Source organism: Myotis daubentonii, chromosome 18 (assembly GCF_963259705.1).
Source record: "Myotis daubentonii chromosome 18, mMyoDau2.1, whole genome shotgun sequence".
Taxonomy (NCBI): Eukaryota; Metazoa; Chordata; class Mammalia; order Chiroptera; family Vespertilionidae; genus Myotis; species Myotis daubentonii.
In genome coordinates, this window is record NC_081857.1 from 38,962,641 (window position 1) to 38,977,915 (window position 15,275).

At 46.8% G+C, this 15,275-nt stretch overlaps 2 protein-coding genes and 1 non-coding gene across 7 annotated transcripts in view; 1 reads left to right on the plus strand and 2 right to left on the minus strand.

The window, feature by feature from the left end:
* The window catches only part of CFAP276 (cilia and flagella associated protein 276), a 45,243-nt gene extending 39,459 nt beyond the window's left edge, over positions 1-5,784 (plus strand). For all 4 annotated transcript variants that reach the window (XM_059673845.1, XM_059673848.1, XM_059673846.1 and 1 more), the window contains 4 exons: positions 2,600-2,716; positions 3,241-3,356; positions 4,382-4,512; positions 4,913-5,784. In XM_059673845.1, coding sequence (XP_059529828.1) covers positions 2,600-2,716; positions 3,241-3,356; positions 4,382-4,512; positions 4,913-4,983 — 435 coding nt within the window. In that variant the 3' untranslated portion in view covers positions 4,984-5,784. The remainder of the gene's footprint in view (positions 1-2,599; positions 2,717-3,240; positions 3,357-4,381; positions 4,513-4,912) is intronic.
* A 1,004-nt stretch (positions 5,785-6,788) lies between these two features.
* On the minus strand, positions 6,789-7,182 carry LOC132221465 (small Cajal body-specific RNA 2). The gene has a single exon (XR_009450007.1). It is a non-coding gene; the product is annotated as a small Cajal body-specific RNA 2 (non-coding RNA).
* A 1,294-nt stretch (positions 7,183-8,476) lies between these two features.
* Positions 8,477-15,233, minus strand: TMEM167B (transmembrane protein 167B). 2 transcript variants are annotated; one of them, XM_059674401.1, is made up of 3 exons: positions 15,074-15,233; positions 11,884-12,015; positions 8,477-10,885 (listed from the first exon to the last, which is right to left on the minus strand). In XM_059674401.1, the coding sequence occupies exons 1-3, from the start codon at positions 15,081-15,083 to the stop codon at positions 10,803-10,805; spliced, it is 225 nt and encodes a 74-aa protein (XP_059530384.1). In that variant the 5' UTR covers positions 15,084-15,233; the 3' UTR covers positions 8,477-10,802. The 2 variants fall into 2 exon arrangements, with proteins under 2 accessions (XP_059530384.1, XP_059530385.1); XM_059674402.1 differs by having other exon boundaries at positions 11,814-12,015.
* Positions 15,234-15,275: the final 42 nt, after the last annotated feature.

Consider the following 15,275-nt stretch of genomic DNA (forward strand, 5'->3'; position numbering starts at 1 on the left):
GGGATGGCGATAAGTTGCAGATAAGAGAGATGCAAAAGGCAGGACTGATGGGACTTTGTGGCTGACTGGATATGAGCCCAAGAGAGCGGATGAGTCTAGGGTGACTCCTCGTTCCTGGGGGCTTAATTGATACCATTTACTGAATGAGGCCTCGGGGTAAACAGGGTTGGGGAGAGAGATTCAGATCAATGATGTAGATGTCGCTTTTGTGGTGCCTGGGGGACATTTAAGTGGGAATGAATAGCAGGCAGTTGGTTGAGAGTTCTGGGTTGAAGATGTACATCTGGAAACCACAGTGTCCATATGGTGGTTGAAGCCGCGGGAAGGAATGAGCTCATCCAGCAAATGTGAGAGTAAGGAAAGCAGAAACGAAACTCCCCTGGAATGCCGAGCAGAGCTGAGAAGCAACAGTTAAAGGCAGGAGGAAATTCGGAGGAGCCGGACCCACAGAGGGTTGAGAGAACATTTGAGCTTGTTTGGAGGTTCTAGCAGGGGAGCACAGCTACTCGCATACCCTTGACCGAAGACCGGTCCTCTCCTGGGGGGGGGGGGGGGGGAGCAGGTCGTCCTCTTCGACCAACCGAGCGCGCAGCTTCGGGAGGGACGCACATGGATCGGTGAGGGAGGAGGGGGGCACCCGCCTAGCCAGCCAGATCAGCCGAATCAGCCCTGGCGATCAATGGGGTGACAGATGTCGCAGCCAGATCGCCCTCACATCCTCATTTGAGAGAGTCAGCATCATGGTGCCAGAAACTGCAGAGGTCAGATAAGACCAGGTCTGGAAAGGATCCACTCGACCACGCCTCAGAAATCATTGGTCACCAGCAATAGTGGTTTCTGCGGGTGCTTGAGGCAGAGGCCAGACTGAAAAGGGGAGGGGGAGGGGGAGGAAGTAAAGATAGTAAATGTGACCCTTGAAGAGCCCGGCTCTGTAGGGAAGGGGATAGAGTGGTAGTTAGATGGGTATAAAGGAATGTGAGGGAAGCGAGTCCAGGGGATGACAGCATGGCTCAGGTCTCTGAGGCACAAGGAAGGGCTGGTCAGGGAAGACGGGTTATTCTTGAGGAAAGACTTCCATCCCTTCTCTGAGATGGAAAGAAAGTATGGCATTCATGCTTGACTTTCTCTTTGAAAGACAAGCTCATTCTTCGATAGAGATGTTGAGCTTATGTAGCCTTCGAGGAATGGGAGGAGAGCTACCTATGCTGCATCATATATATTTGTAGTTTTCTTGTTCATTTTTCATCTTTCTTGGTGATAGCACAGAGTGCTTGGCGCATACTGTTCAATTAATGTCCAATGGAGCTGAGCACACAGCGCTTTTCCATGTATAGGGAAGAGGGTTCCAACCTCAGGCAGGTTGATGAGATTTCTACTAGGTTGCAGTTGTGCTCACTGGAGTCCAGTCATTGATTCAACCAATATTTCATTTTTAAAAAAAATACATTTTATTGATTTTTTACAGAGAGGGAGGGAGAGGGATAGAGAGCTAGAAACATCGATGAGAGAGAAACATCGACCAGCCGCCTCCTGCACACCTCCTACTGGGGATGTGCCCGCAACCAAGGTACATGCCCCTAGCAGGAATCGAACCTGGGACCCTTCAGTCCGCAGGCCGACGCTCTATCCACTGAGCCAAACCTGTTAGGGCCAATATTTCATTTTTGAACATCATGTGTTAGGTGGCTGGCTAGGTACTAGGGACACAATGATGAACAATATGGCATTTTACATGTAATGAAGAGAACAGTTATATGCATTCATGCTTATGGGTTTTTATTTAGAGGATTGACTGTCCAATGGACGAGAGAGAGAGAGAGAGAGAGAGAGAGAGAGAGAGAGAGAAACATCAATTGAATGCCTCCTTCACGAACCCTGACAGGGGACCAAATCCAAAGCCTGGATATGTCTGTCTCCTGATTGGGATTGAACCTTCCACCTTGTTGATGTACAGGACAACACTCCAGCCAACTGAGCCACACTGGCCAGGACTCCAATGGACTTTTTCTTTGACAACCCTTCAGTCACAATGATCCTTCTCTATTGAAATCCGTTTCTCACCTGCTTAGACACTGAACTCTCCTGGTTCTCTCGTATCTGCTTGCCTCTTCCCTTCTCCAGTTATAGCATTGTGCACTCATGAACCACTTTTTCCCTTTTGGCCACTCTCGCTTTTGCAGGCTTCAACCACAGCTGCATGGAGATGACCCCCAGATCTCAATTACTAGTCCTGAGCTCTCCAAAAAGTCGCACACTTCCAATTTTCTACCTGTTAATTGCATTAGGATGTCTAACCTTTTCCTCAAACTCAGGATGTCTAAACCTACGCTCACCATCTTTCCTATATGTTCCCCACCCTTTGCCCCTGTCCTATCCACGCCTTACCCTCTATTCCTGGCCCTTTTCTGTCAGTTCTAAGATTGAAGACTTAGGAGGATCAAAAGCCTGGGGCGTTTTGCCCGAGATTGTTCTTCTCTTTACCGATGTTGCTCTGAGATTCAATTAAAATAGGATGAAGGGGCGGATGTCACTGAAGCTACCATAGCAGCAAGGACCTGTATCCAGGTAACCAGGTCCTCGGGCGGTTTTCCTTTTGCAGATGCTGCAATATAAGAACCCAACTCACCTTGACCAGCAACAGGAACCCTGGAATCGGCTCAACTCAATTCCCACGATCACCTCCATTAGGCGGAATTCTTATTTTTTTCAATCTGAGGTACCTGCTATTGAAATACTATTTCTCTTTACGTCCAATTAGAATTCATCAGTATCCTCTTTGGAAGGAAGTCTGTCCCTGACTTCTTTAGTATCTTTCCTTTTGTCCTCAATCCAAGATCCTACCAAATTGAAAACTAAATACCAATTTATCTGGTCTCTGGGAAGTTAGAGGCTTGGGTTCTGCTCTAGTCAGACATCTGAAGCAAATCATTTTCTCACTGGACTTCTCACTCTTCTGATTAAAACAAAGATTGAATATAACCATGAACGAAGTAAGGTCCATTGAGCCCAAATCGGGGACAATATAGTGATTCCCATATCTACAGGGAGAGCTCACTACTCCTTAGACCCAACCATGAGAGACAAGAGGCACCATGTACTAGTTGGTGTGTAAGGAATTGGTGGATCCAGGCCCAAAAGGCGTTCTCTCTCCTTTGGGGAAGAGTAGAGCCCAAAAGAACTTGACTAGAGCTGGGGGTAGAGGTGGTGCATTAACCCTGCGGGGGTTAACTTCCTCTGTAGATTCCAAAGGACAATCTGGATTTCCGCTTAGCTGTCTTGTACAACCACCACACGGGGTCGTTCAAGAACAAAAATGAGGCCCTGATCCACCAGGAGACCTCCAAGGACAGCCGTGGGTAAGTGGTGGAGGCAGAGCCTCCCCATCCTAAGGGTAATACCATCAATTAAATAAAGTAGAGGCCACCTGGGAAATAACTATGAATAGGTGCTCATTGGTATACAGATTTCTGTATTGTTTATATCTGTACCTGTAACTTCTGTATCTTTCCCTTTATTCTTTTTCCATCACCATTTATCCCCCATATGCCCTCTTCTTCCTTCCCCCTCACTCCCACAGTCACAGCACTGTTGTTCGTGTCCAGAAGTTTTCTTTTTTCTCAATCCCCTTTCTTTTCTCAAACCACCACCACCACCACCACCACCACTCCCACCAGAGCTATCTGCCTGCTCTCTGAGTCTGAGTCTGTCTTTATTTTGCTTGTTAGTGCAGTTTGTTTATTAGGTTCCACATATGCGTGAAATCCTCTGGTACTTATCTTTTTCTGACTGTCTTATTTCACTTAGCATAATGCCCTCCAGCTCCATCCATGCAGTCCAAAAAAGATAAAATGTTCTTCCTTTTTATGGCCGAGTAGTATTCCATTGTGTGAATGTACCATAGCTGTTTTATCCATTCGTCTACTGATCGACAGGGGCTGCTTCCGAACCTTGGCTATTGTAAATAATGCTGCAGTGAATATAGGGGTGCATTCTTTCGAATTAGTGTTTTGGGTTTCTTCGGACAAATTCCCAGAAGCGGAACGGTTGGGTCATAAGACAGTTCTATTTTTAACTTTTTGAGGTAACTCCCATACTGCTTTCCACAGTGGCTGTATCAGCCTACATTCCTACCAAGAGTGTACAAGGGTTCCCTTTTCTCCACACCCTCACCAACACTTGTTTTTTCTGTATTTTTATTATCTGAAATGAACAGACAACTTCCTGTTTTTATCTGTATAAACAAACAAAATCCTCAATTCCACTGAGTGTAAAAAGGGCCTTTGGCTGCTTTATTTTGGAGGTGGCATGTAATTCTTTCCCTCCTTACCTTTCTCCTGCTTGGCTTCATTCTCCCCTATTCTTCTCCGTACCCATCCTCCAGGATCATCAACATCCAGGCCCCTAGAGAACAGTTACCCGCTGCCCCACCACTGCCCACCACCTCCCGAGCTAACATCAGACAATGGATCAGCCCTAAGAGGGAGTCCATCCACAGCATCCATGGGTCCATAGGTGAGTAATAGGGCAGATGGTGGTACAAGTTCTAAATGGACCCAGGAATCAGGGACTTGAGGTGATTGGCTATGAGGGAACATGGGGGATAACTGAGGGTCTTGCAACAGCAGTGATTAAGTTGTCACATACCAGACAGATCAGGGGACATGCATGCTGACTATGGAATGAATTCCACTTTTCCGAGTCTCTAACTCACCCTTAGATCTAGGGGACAGAAATTTCCAGCAGAAACCTGGGAATGGAAGACCTATAGCTACCTCCTATCTGTCTTCTATATGCCAGTTCCCCAGCTGTTCTAAGAACCTTCTCTCTGGCACCCATAAATGGATGGGTGGTTACAGGTTCCCAGTGAAGACAAAGGATCTGACATTCACAGCCCACTCCCTCTTTTCTCCAGTGTCCCCTCACACTGCAGCCACCAACAGAGGCTACTCCCGAAAGACGGACGGTGGCTTCTTCTCCACCTGATGCTGACAGGCCCCTGGATTGATTAGTCGATGGGACAGCCTGCTGCCCACCTTCATTAAAAACATTTGCACATGGTGAAGCCTGAAGTGTCTGTTACCCATAGAGTTGCCACTAGACTACTCTTAAAAGATGGAAGTTTCCCAACTTCTAGAAACTAGTCTTGTTGAGAATATTTGCAAGGACTTAGAACAGCCCAGTTCGGGGCAGGAGGCGGGTATTCCTTTCTTGTAAATGAGTCATTCCAACCATACAGATACACCATTCAATATTTCTTGCAAACCTTTGTGTCAGAGCTGTGTTTGGGAAACAGGAATGGATAGAGCCCATTGTCTTAATGAGTTTACAACCAGTCATCTTAGTAGCTCTATGTAGCATTCTTATGCTGATGTCACACTTAACAGATTTCCGACCTCCTGCATTTAGTCATCTGCTGGGCTCTACTTTTCCATGGAGGGCAGGGGATCTCCATCTCCCTGGTCCTGCCTCCTTGCCATTTTCTCTAACTGCTGCCATAATCTTGCTGGGAATCAGTTCCCTTGCCTTTGTATGTTTGTGCTGATATCTGCCCCTAATTCTAATAAACATGGCTCAAAAATCTGGTGCTTGGGTTTGAAGCTACCTAAAAACGATGCACTTACGTGGTCTCTAAAGTCACAAGTCACAGGAACCTGCTATTAGATTGGGCAAGAAATGGCAGACCTAGCCTATGGTACACAAGTTTGGCATTGTTGAATAACAGATAGGAAAAGGCTGATACTCAAGTGCCTGGTCCTTAAAATACCACCAATCACAGCCCCTCTTCCACTATTTTTAAAAATAGTTTTACTGCTTTCAGAGAAAGGGAGGGATAGAAACACCCATGATGAATCATCCATGGGCTAACTCCTGCACGCCCCCTACTGGGATTGAGCAACTGGGGCATGTGCTCTGACCAAGAATCCAAGCTGACCTCCGGGTTCTTGGGTCCATGCTCAACCACTGTGCCACACAGGCTGGGCACCTCTTCCACTATTGAGATCGTGTGGTGCCAAGTGGCCAGTTATTTAGAATGGCTGAAAATGGCCGAAAGGGTGACTGGTTAGTCACCTCATGCAGGTTGATACTGATCATTGAAAAATTGATTACTGTGATCCGTGCATAGAGGCTTTTAGCCCTCCCCAGTTTGGCTCAGTGGATAGTGTCGGCCCTTGGACTGAGGGTCCCGGGTTCAATTCTGTCCAAGAGCACATAAACAGTTGCAGGCATAGTGTGTGCAGGAGGCAACCAATCAATGTATACACATTGATATTTTTCTCTCTCCCTCCCATCTCTAAAAATTGGGGAAAATATCCTCGTTAGGATTAAAAAAATAAAAAATAGAGAATTCTAGCCCTGGCCGGGTGGCTCAGCTGATCAGAACATAGTCCCCTAGCCGAAAGGTCGCAGGTTCCATTCCAAGTCAGGGCACATACTTAGGTTGCGGGTTCCACCCTGGGTTGGGGCACGTACAGGAGGCAACTCATCCATGTTTCTCCCTTTCTCCAAATCATTAAAACAGTATCCTCAGGTGAGGATATATTCTGGTTAAGTAAATCTGGGGCGGGTCCCTGGAATCCGTAGCTGTAAGTTCTCCAAGTTCTTGGGGAGCTATATGTAAATATAAATATATGCACATATAAACCTGCACCCCTCGGCAACAGGCTCGGTGGTGTGCAGTCATCGTGACGAAGCGGGCCTCGGGGAGGCAGCTCAGACATCCTCCCCCTCCCGTCAGCGCCCGGGCCCGCCGCCACCACACACCACGGGCGGCCGCCCCGGGGCCGGGCTCAGATCAGAATCGCCTCGATAATCAGCGGCCGGGACAAGCCCGGCCTCGTCTATCTGATCAATTCATCACTTCTGAGCGCCGGGCCCCGCAGATCGGCTCCGGGACCGCGGCGCAGCCGCCACCAAGGGCCTCGCTGCACAGCGCCCGGGGCGGGCTTCGCAGGAGGGGAGCTTTTCATCTCGGGCCGGCCCGGCGGGCTGGGGTCACAACCCGATCAAATAAGATCAAGGTGTAGACGGGGGGAGGGCCGTAGGGGGTGTCACGCACTCGCCTAGCACGCCCACGCACGCTCACATCCACCCACACACACACTCGGCCGCACGCGCCATCCACGCGACACCGCAGCACCACTCACAGCACCCGCACCCCAGGCCGCGCTCCCTCCCGTGAGGGGCGGAAGTCCGCACCCCCTTTTAAACGCCTCTGCCCCTCCCCCGCCTCGGAGGATTCTGGGAGGAACCACCGAGCGCAGGCCCTCGCCGAGAGCGCGCTTTGCTGCCCTCTCGCGGCTCGGAGGGGAAGCCATGTCGCAGGGACAGGCGAGACAAGTGCTTACAATACTGAGTCATTGTGTTCTTTTGATTTTTGTGCAGCTACATATTTATATTCATTTCTGTCGTTTTTCTTTGACCTTTGATCCCAACTTCTGGATATAAGACGATTCAATCTCAGTAATAGGTGAATGACTCCTTTTCCATGGAGAAGGCAAATCCTGGTCTTTACCAACATCAGCTTCCCCAGGAGTGCCTTCTCCCTTCACATCATCTACCAAAGGGAAAGTGAGACTAGATTAGGTGTCAGGATCTGTGAAATGAGTGAAGGTAGGAAGGCTGTCCCTGTCCTCAGAGCCCTCTTGCTCCCCAGAGCTTGATGCTGTGGCAGTCATATTGCTGAACCTTTGTTTACCTGCATATCCATTAAAACCCATCAGACCTTCTAACTCCAGAATGAGTAAACTGAAAAACAGACGCGATTATATGAGTAGAATTAGTTCCTTTTACAATCAGAGCCCCTAGGCATGTGCCCTTGACTGGGAATCGAACCCATGACCTCCTAGTTCATAGGTCAACGCTCGACCATAGGGCCACACCAGCCAGGCTCTTCTCCTTTTTCAATGAAATAGGTATGGGGGGGGGGGGGCGGGGAGGGTGGAGTGGGGGAGCTGCAAATCAGATTTTTGGACACTGTTAGAAAATGATTTGTGAAGTTATAGTTTATACTTTTGCCAGCCTTGCCATGCAGTTGGGATAAACACATAGGGGAAAGCATCCAATGTATGTGTCGGAATCCCGTTGGCTCAAGGGTTTTCTATGTGTGTGGTTGGTTAACCTAATATCATTTGAATGTTTATGGCTGGTAAGGGCAGATGGTACTTATATTTTAATAGCGGTAGTATGTAAAATGTATTGGGGAGTAATCTACCTTACTTGATACACCTCAAAATTTACATATATATATATATATATTCATATATATGCTGATATATACAGTATAAGCTAGTATATAGATCAGCTCCCCCCAAAGGAGAAAGCTCTCATAGATCCTGAACTATATGATACATTCACAGGGGTCAGCACAAATGATGGTATTAATTTATTTAAAAAGGTATACTATGGGCAGAACCCAAGGGAATATGGAACTAAGTTCATTAAATTCAGCATGTGACAAATAAAATGGACAAAAACAGTAGGGAAAGAAATTTTATTTTCAAGAATTTGTGCAGACAATGGTGAATAAAAAATTGTATTTCAACTATAAAAAGCTGACTTCACACCACCCTGGCATACAGAATTTATGGTGATGCCAGTATAAGTCTGGGGCGATACTGCTATCCCCATTCTCCCACCTCTAAAAGACCCTCTTAGAGGAACCACTTCTACTAATTTTCAGTCAAAAAATATGACACATCAAGTAAAGTAATGAGTTAAACAGGTTTCTGCTTATCTGCATATATAAAGTCAAATGAAATAAGCTGTGTGTTTTGTTTTGCTGTAAATTGCCTTCACTTTGTGCACTTTTTGGTACATTCTGGAATGAAAATATCTCAAAATATTATAATTCAAGAGTTAAGATGACCCACCCAGGAGGCTGTAAAAAAATGGTTTGAATAACTAGAACAGTGAAATGGAGCTAGTTTAAAATCTGAAACAGCTCTAAGCACAAAGCTTAGAGACATTAGCCCTATTAGAAAAAAAAGTCATTAAAGCTACACAGTAACAAGTGCAAACATGCTGAGCTTGTATTTCCAGGGAGTGACACCCCTGGTGGCCGACAGGTCCCAAACTCACACCCACGAGGTGTAGCTCTTCTTTCCTTTTCCTTTCTTTCATGTGAGACCCTCAGAAATGACCACTGAAAACATATGAATCATTGAAATGTTACCCTGTGGACCAATTCCTGAAGAGACAACAGCCACAACTCTGAGATGATTCGACATGTAGTGTTTACGTGATGACTTTCTGTACTTTGAGAAATCCTCAAAGACTAAACTGCCTATGTTAGAACCTAAACTTCCTAGCAGCTTCTGTCCTTTTGGAGAAAGACAAAAGACAACTTACTGTCACACAGGGGCAACCACCGTTACTTTGTCCACAGTCAAGTTTTGCTCTCATGGACAATCCATGGTAGACCTATGTCCAATCTCATGGTAGACCTATGTCCATGCCTGCTTTTTACAATTTTAGACCAACTTTTTTTAAAATAAAGAAGTTCTAGGCTTCAAAAATAAAACATTGGATCCTTTTGCTGATACGAGGAGGGAATGGAGAAATCTTCCCTTCAAATGTTGTCACCCTCATTTTATTCATGGATTCTGTGAATTGTTCAAATATGCCTATGAATATCAGCAACTTCTCTCTCTCATTTGAATTCCTCATGTTCTTATAATACAGGATTTACAAGGGACAGCTAAAGAGGGTTTTACTATGAATAAAATTAAGAGTTGGCCAAGAAAAACAAGTAATCGACTAAAAATTGCCATAATAAACCAGCTTTAAACAAAGAATAAGTTTGTATCTTGGATAACATGATAAAACTTCCATTTAACATCACAATCAATTTATACTAGACAGCTTTACTAGTAATATGAACTAATATACTAGATATATTTCCTCTACCCTAGCTGCAAATATATTAATAATTATTTCTTCAGTCGTTTCTCTTTTCCCTAGTGGTGGCATTTAAAATTGAGTAACAGCATGTAGCAGTCAGTAATTTAGGAAATATAAAAAGGCTTTAGGAAAACAGACAGTGGATTCATTTTCATATACCATTTGTTGGGGTGAAGTCTCCTTTTGGGGATACTGGTGAACGAAACCTTATTTCTTGTGAGTTCCTGCTTTCTGGTCTCACCACAGACAGACAATCCCATGTCTTATGGAGGCCCCGATTATATCTTGGCAACACTCTCCAGCACACAGCACAGTGATTTCACGTTCTCTTTCTGCAGTGAGGACCATGTTCTCTTATACTGCCAGATGGATATATGAAAGATAAATTTCCAAAGCCCAAACATTTCTTGGCATGGTACAACTCCTGTTTCCTACCCAGTCCCCCCCACTTTCCTCCAGTTTGCCAAATCTAAATCAAAACGGAAAAAAAAAAAAAAAGTCAAGTCTTGAAAATTATCTCCTTCCAAGAGATCTGAATACAGCTTATTCCTTCCCTAATGAGCCTCCATTTGAAAAGATCCTGACAAGGGCTGAGGAACAGAACAGGTGACAGGTTTTTAGGCAGGAGGTATGTAATGTTATCACCCAGGGGTGCAATTTATCTGGACGTTTTGTGCTGTCTGCCGAGGACTGATGTAAGGATAATGGCTTTCTGGAGTCCCCTGAAGCATGACTAATGTTTGTAACCATGAGTTTTCCCCACGTGTGGGAGGGACAGGTGCTGTGGTGTCATCCTGGTGACTTTGATGATTTTAGCTGCTCTCTCCTACGCTGGGTCCAGGCCCCAGGTTCTTCACCCTCGTCCCCTTGGTTGGCAGTTGATGAGATGGATGCTTTGGAATTCATTTTATAAACAGGACATAAAAGGCCATGGCGACGCAGGTGACTGCCACAGCAGCATGCAGCCTGGTTCCAATCACAGCAGCTAGCAGGCAAAAGTAAAAAGAGAAAAGAAATCACAGCCTGTCCTTCATATTAGTCCTCACTTTCAAGGTGATATATTTTTTCCCTCCAAAATATATTTTTATTGGTTTCAGAAAGGAAGGGAGAGGGAGAAAGAGAGAGAAACATCAATGATGAGAGAGAATCATCAATAGCCTGCTCCATGTACTGGGGATCGAGCCTGCAACCAGGCATGTGCCCGTGACCGGGAATTGAACCATGATCTCCTGATTCATAGGTCCACACTCAATCACTGAGCCACACCAGCCAGGCTCAAGGTGATATTTAGAAATTTCTAGTCACAGATGAAGAGAGCTACCAATGGTCTCAAGAATCCACTTGGGAATGTATTTAAGTACTACCCTAGTTTCTAGATGAATATATTGTCTGTTTACATTTTGCCCTATTTTGCAAACATATTTAGGTAGTTAGGATTCCAGATGAAGGTGTCCATAATAAAATGTAAAAAAGCATTTGAGCCTGGCCAGTGTGGCTCAGTGGTTGAGCATCGACCTATGAAACAGGAGGTCATGGGTGAATTCCTGGTCAGGGCACATGCCTGGGTTAAAGGTTAGATCCCCAGAAGGAGGTGTGCAGGAGGCAGCCAATTGATGATTCTCATCTATGATGTTTCTATCTTTCTCTCCCTCTCCCTTACTCTTTGAAATCAATAAAAATATTTTTTTAATTTTTTTTAAAAAGCATTTGAGTTAATGAAAGCAAAACTTAAAAGACTCCAATACATTCTTCCCAGAACTTCAGGAAAACTTTTCCTTGGCAAACTAGTCTTCCCAACAATTCCAGTCCAGTCTAAAATTGTTTAATTTATCTACGTTTCCTCTGTGTAGAATATTAAAATTACCTCGACGCTAAAATCAACAATCATGTAAAAGTGGAATGAAATACGATACTAGCCAACCTTTGCTGCACCCCACTGTCCAGAGACGGCAGTCCCCCCATCCTGGGCAGATAGGCGCTCACCTTTGTAAAACACACCCCACACTCCCTTCTTCTCTGATAGCAGCCAGGTTTTGAGACGAGGAACTTTCTTGAAGTAGGCACAGGTGCACACAAAGAGCAAACCGAACACCAGAATCCCATCCAGGGAGTACACTGTCAGGGGAAGAAAAGAAAACCGTTGGTGCTCGTCACTTTGGGGCAGGTGGTCCCGCTGCACAAAGAACTCCAAGGAGCACGGAGTGATATACTATCGAGGTGACAACCCCAACAGTGCCAACCCTTGACACGAGGGAGCCAGGTCCTGGGACGAGCAATGTTAGCTGCCTGTTCCCAAAGGCTGCTTGCAGGCATCCCCCTTACGACAATTTTACGGTGCCCCGCCCCGCCCTCCCCTTTTAAGAACTAGAAATCCTGAGGAAAGGGCGACAGTTCATGTAGACGCCGCCTCCCCGGGTTGGCCAGAGCTGGCAAGAGGCTGAGAGAGCGCTAAAATCCTCGGAGCCTCCGTTCAGAGAATTAAACATATTCCTATTACAAATCGCTCATGTGATAAAGAACAGCGAGATATTTAGCCGAGTCTCTGAGACCTGCATCTGTTGGAGAAAACGGTCAGGCGAAAAGTGAAGCTTAGAGAACAACATAGACTGATGAACAGGGGCAGATCCAAAGACAGAGAAACGGCAATCAGGCTATTAATTCCCAGAGGGAAAGTAGGGGAGGGAGGGGGTAAGGGGAAGAGATCAACCAAAGGACTTGTATGCATGCATATAAGCCAAACCAATGGACATGGACAACAGGGGGATGGGAGCATGAGGGGGGGGGGGTTAATGGGGCGGAATGAGGACACATTTGTAATTCCTTAACTAATAAAGAATTTAAAGGTCAAAAAAAAGTGAAGCTTACGGGAAATTGCAAGAGTTAGAATCCATATGACTACAGCTTTCCTATGTTTATCGTACACTTTGTGCATGATCCTCTTCTGCCAGGACAGCAAGATTCTTGTAAAAGATATATATATAGCCCTGACTGGTTTGGCTCAGTGGATAGAGCGCCGGCCTGCGGACTGAAGGGTCCCAGGTTCGATTCCGGTCAAGGGCATGTACCTTGCTTGCAGGCACATCCCCGGTAGGGGGTGTGCAGGAGGCAACTGATATTTCTCTCTCATCGATGTTTCTAACTCTCTATTCCTCTCCCTTCCTCTCTGTAAAAAATCAATAAAATATATTTAAAAAAAAGATATATATATATATATATATCTTTCTGAGGCTGCGACATTTCAACATAGTCGAACAATTGTGGGGGGACCTTTGAACAATTCTATGTAAACTTAGCGATTTCTTGTACATGGACAATAAATCACCTAACTCAGTGGTTGGCAAACCGTGGCTCGCGAGTCACATGCGGCTCTTTGGTCCCTTGAGTGTGGCTCTTCCACAAAATACCACGTGCGGGCATGCACGTACAGTGCGACTGAAACTTCGTGGCCCATGCACAGAAGTCGGTTTTCGGCCTGGGCGAGTCTATTTTGAAGAAGTGGCGTTAGAAGTGGGGGGTGTTGGTAGGTCGGTCGGTTGGTGGCAGCACAGGTGGGCAGGCGGGCCGGGGAAGGTACATTGTTTTGAGGTACGGTTCGCTGAGGTCGACCCCTTCCAACTCTCCCATCCACACTTGTCTATCTGAAACAAGTATACAAGACCAGTGTGGATGGGAGAGTTGGAAGGGGTCGACCTCAGCGAATATACCTCAATCAGATTGAGGACGTTAGGAGTACCCTAATTTTTTTAAAAATATATTTTATTGATTTTTTACAGAGAGGAAGGGAGAGAGATAGAGAGCTAGAAACATCGATGAGCGAGAAACATCGATCAGCTGCCTCCTGCACATCTCCTACTGGGGATGGGCCCGCAACCCAGGTACATGCCCTTGACCAGAATCGAACCTGGGACCTTTCAGTCCGCAGGCTGACACTCTATCCACTGAGCCAAACCGGTATCAGCAGGAGTACCCTAATTAAGTTAATAACAATGTACCTACCTATATAGTTTAAATTTAAAAAATTTGGCTCTCAAAAGAAATTTCAATCGTTGTACTGTTGCTATTTGGCGCTGTTGACTAATGAGTTTGCCGACCACTGACCTAACTGCAAAAAGAAAAAAAGATATCAAACCACAAAAGGGGAGGGTAATTATGTGTCAGACCGCTCCCTTATTTCCTGGCTCGGATGATTTCTGCTCTGGGTGATGTCCCTTCTCCTGTGCCCAGTAACCCCAGATCTCTGACGGCCCGGAAGCTCCAAGAGGGTAATTGACAGCTGCTGCCAGCTCTGCCCGCTCCATCTCCCCGCCTCCTTCCTAAGTCTCTCACCGAGGAGTCACACAAGAGTTGAGTAAGTTAACACACGAAGTCTTTATGGAGAATGATACCTTCACGTGCTAGTCTCCTCCTCCCATAAGGTTTTGCAGGCAATGCCAAAGCTCACAGGGAGGTGAAATGTGAGTCTCCGGTGCTTTTGAGAAATGCGTTCCTGAGCCCCTCAGAGGCTCTCTCCTTTCCTGCAAGGCTGACTCTACAGACTGCAAAAGCCCCGCCTCCTGCCCTTCCCTGGAATTCAGAGATCTCCTACACAAACTGTTTGGGAAATTAGGTCAGATAAACAGGGAGGCAACGGCACATCGTTCAGAAGAGGCAGTACCTACCCAACACAGGCTCGGGTCTCCAGATGCAATCACCCAAACAGAACACTTTTTGCAAAAGAAGACACTTTTTTTAGGCTCTACATTCACCCCTCAAAAGTGTGGGGCCTGAGATCCTTTGTGATTTCTTGGCCTCCTAACGAGCCTACTCTCAGAAAGTACGAGAACGTAGGGGGCTGGGAGGAAAATCCTCTCTTTTCCCCGGTGCTGAACGTTAGCAGGTAAAGCAATCGTTCAACCGGAGTGGCCATTCCCGGAGGCTAGGAAGGGGGGCAGGGAAAGCACAGGGGAGGGAGGGAGGACGCGGGGTGCGGCCACGAGAGGCGCTGGGGCCCTAGATGGTAACCGCACCGGGGAACCGTGGAGGGATCTAGAGGCCAGAGGTCAGGGCACCCAAAGAGGCCAAGAGGGCTGAGCGGGGAGGGGGCGGGGAGAACGGCCACGTCAGTCCCGGCTCCGCCCGCCACGTTGCCCCTCGTCCTCCCCTCACTTCCTCCACTCGGGGCGTTGGCTCTCACCGTTCGTCATGGCGGCTGAGCCCGGGCCTGGCTAGGGGGTCCGGGATCAGCGGTGGCAGGAGCGCAGGTAGGGGAACCCAGCTCCCGCTTGACACTTCCCGATCCCGGCCGCAGCGACGGGTAGGAACCGTAGTACGCAGGCGCAAGGGCAGGCAGGCGAGCGCCGAACGCAATCAGGGGTGGCTAGCAGATTGCCGAGCGA

Excerpts from the sequence above, each read along its gene's own strand:
- TMEM167B (XM_059674402.1), bottom strand. Across the intron at positions 10,886-11,813 it reads GGTGCAGCAAAGGTTGGCTA|CTGCTGTGATTGGAACCAGG; the intron begins GTATCGTATTTC and ends TTTGCCTGCTAG.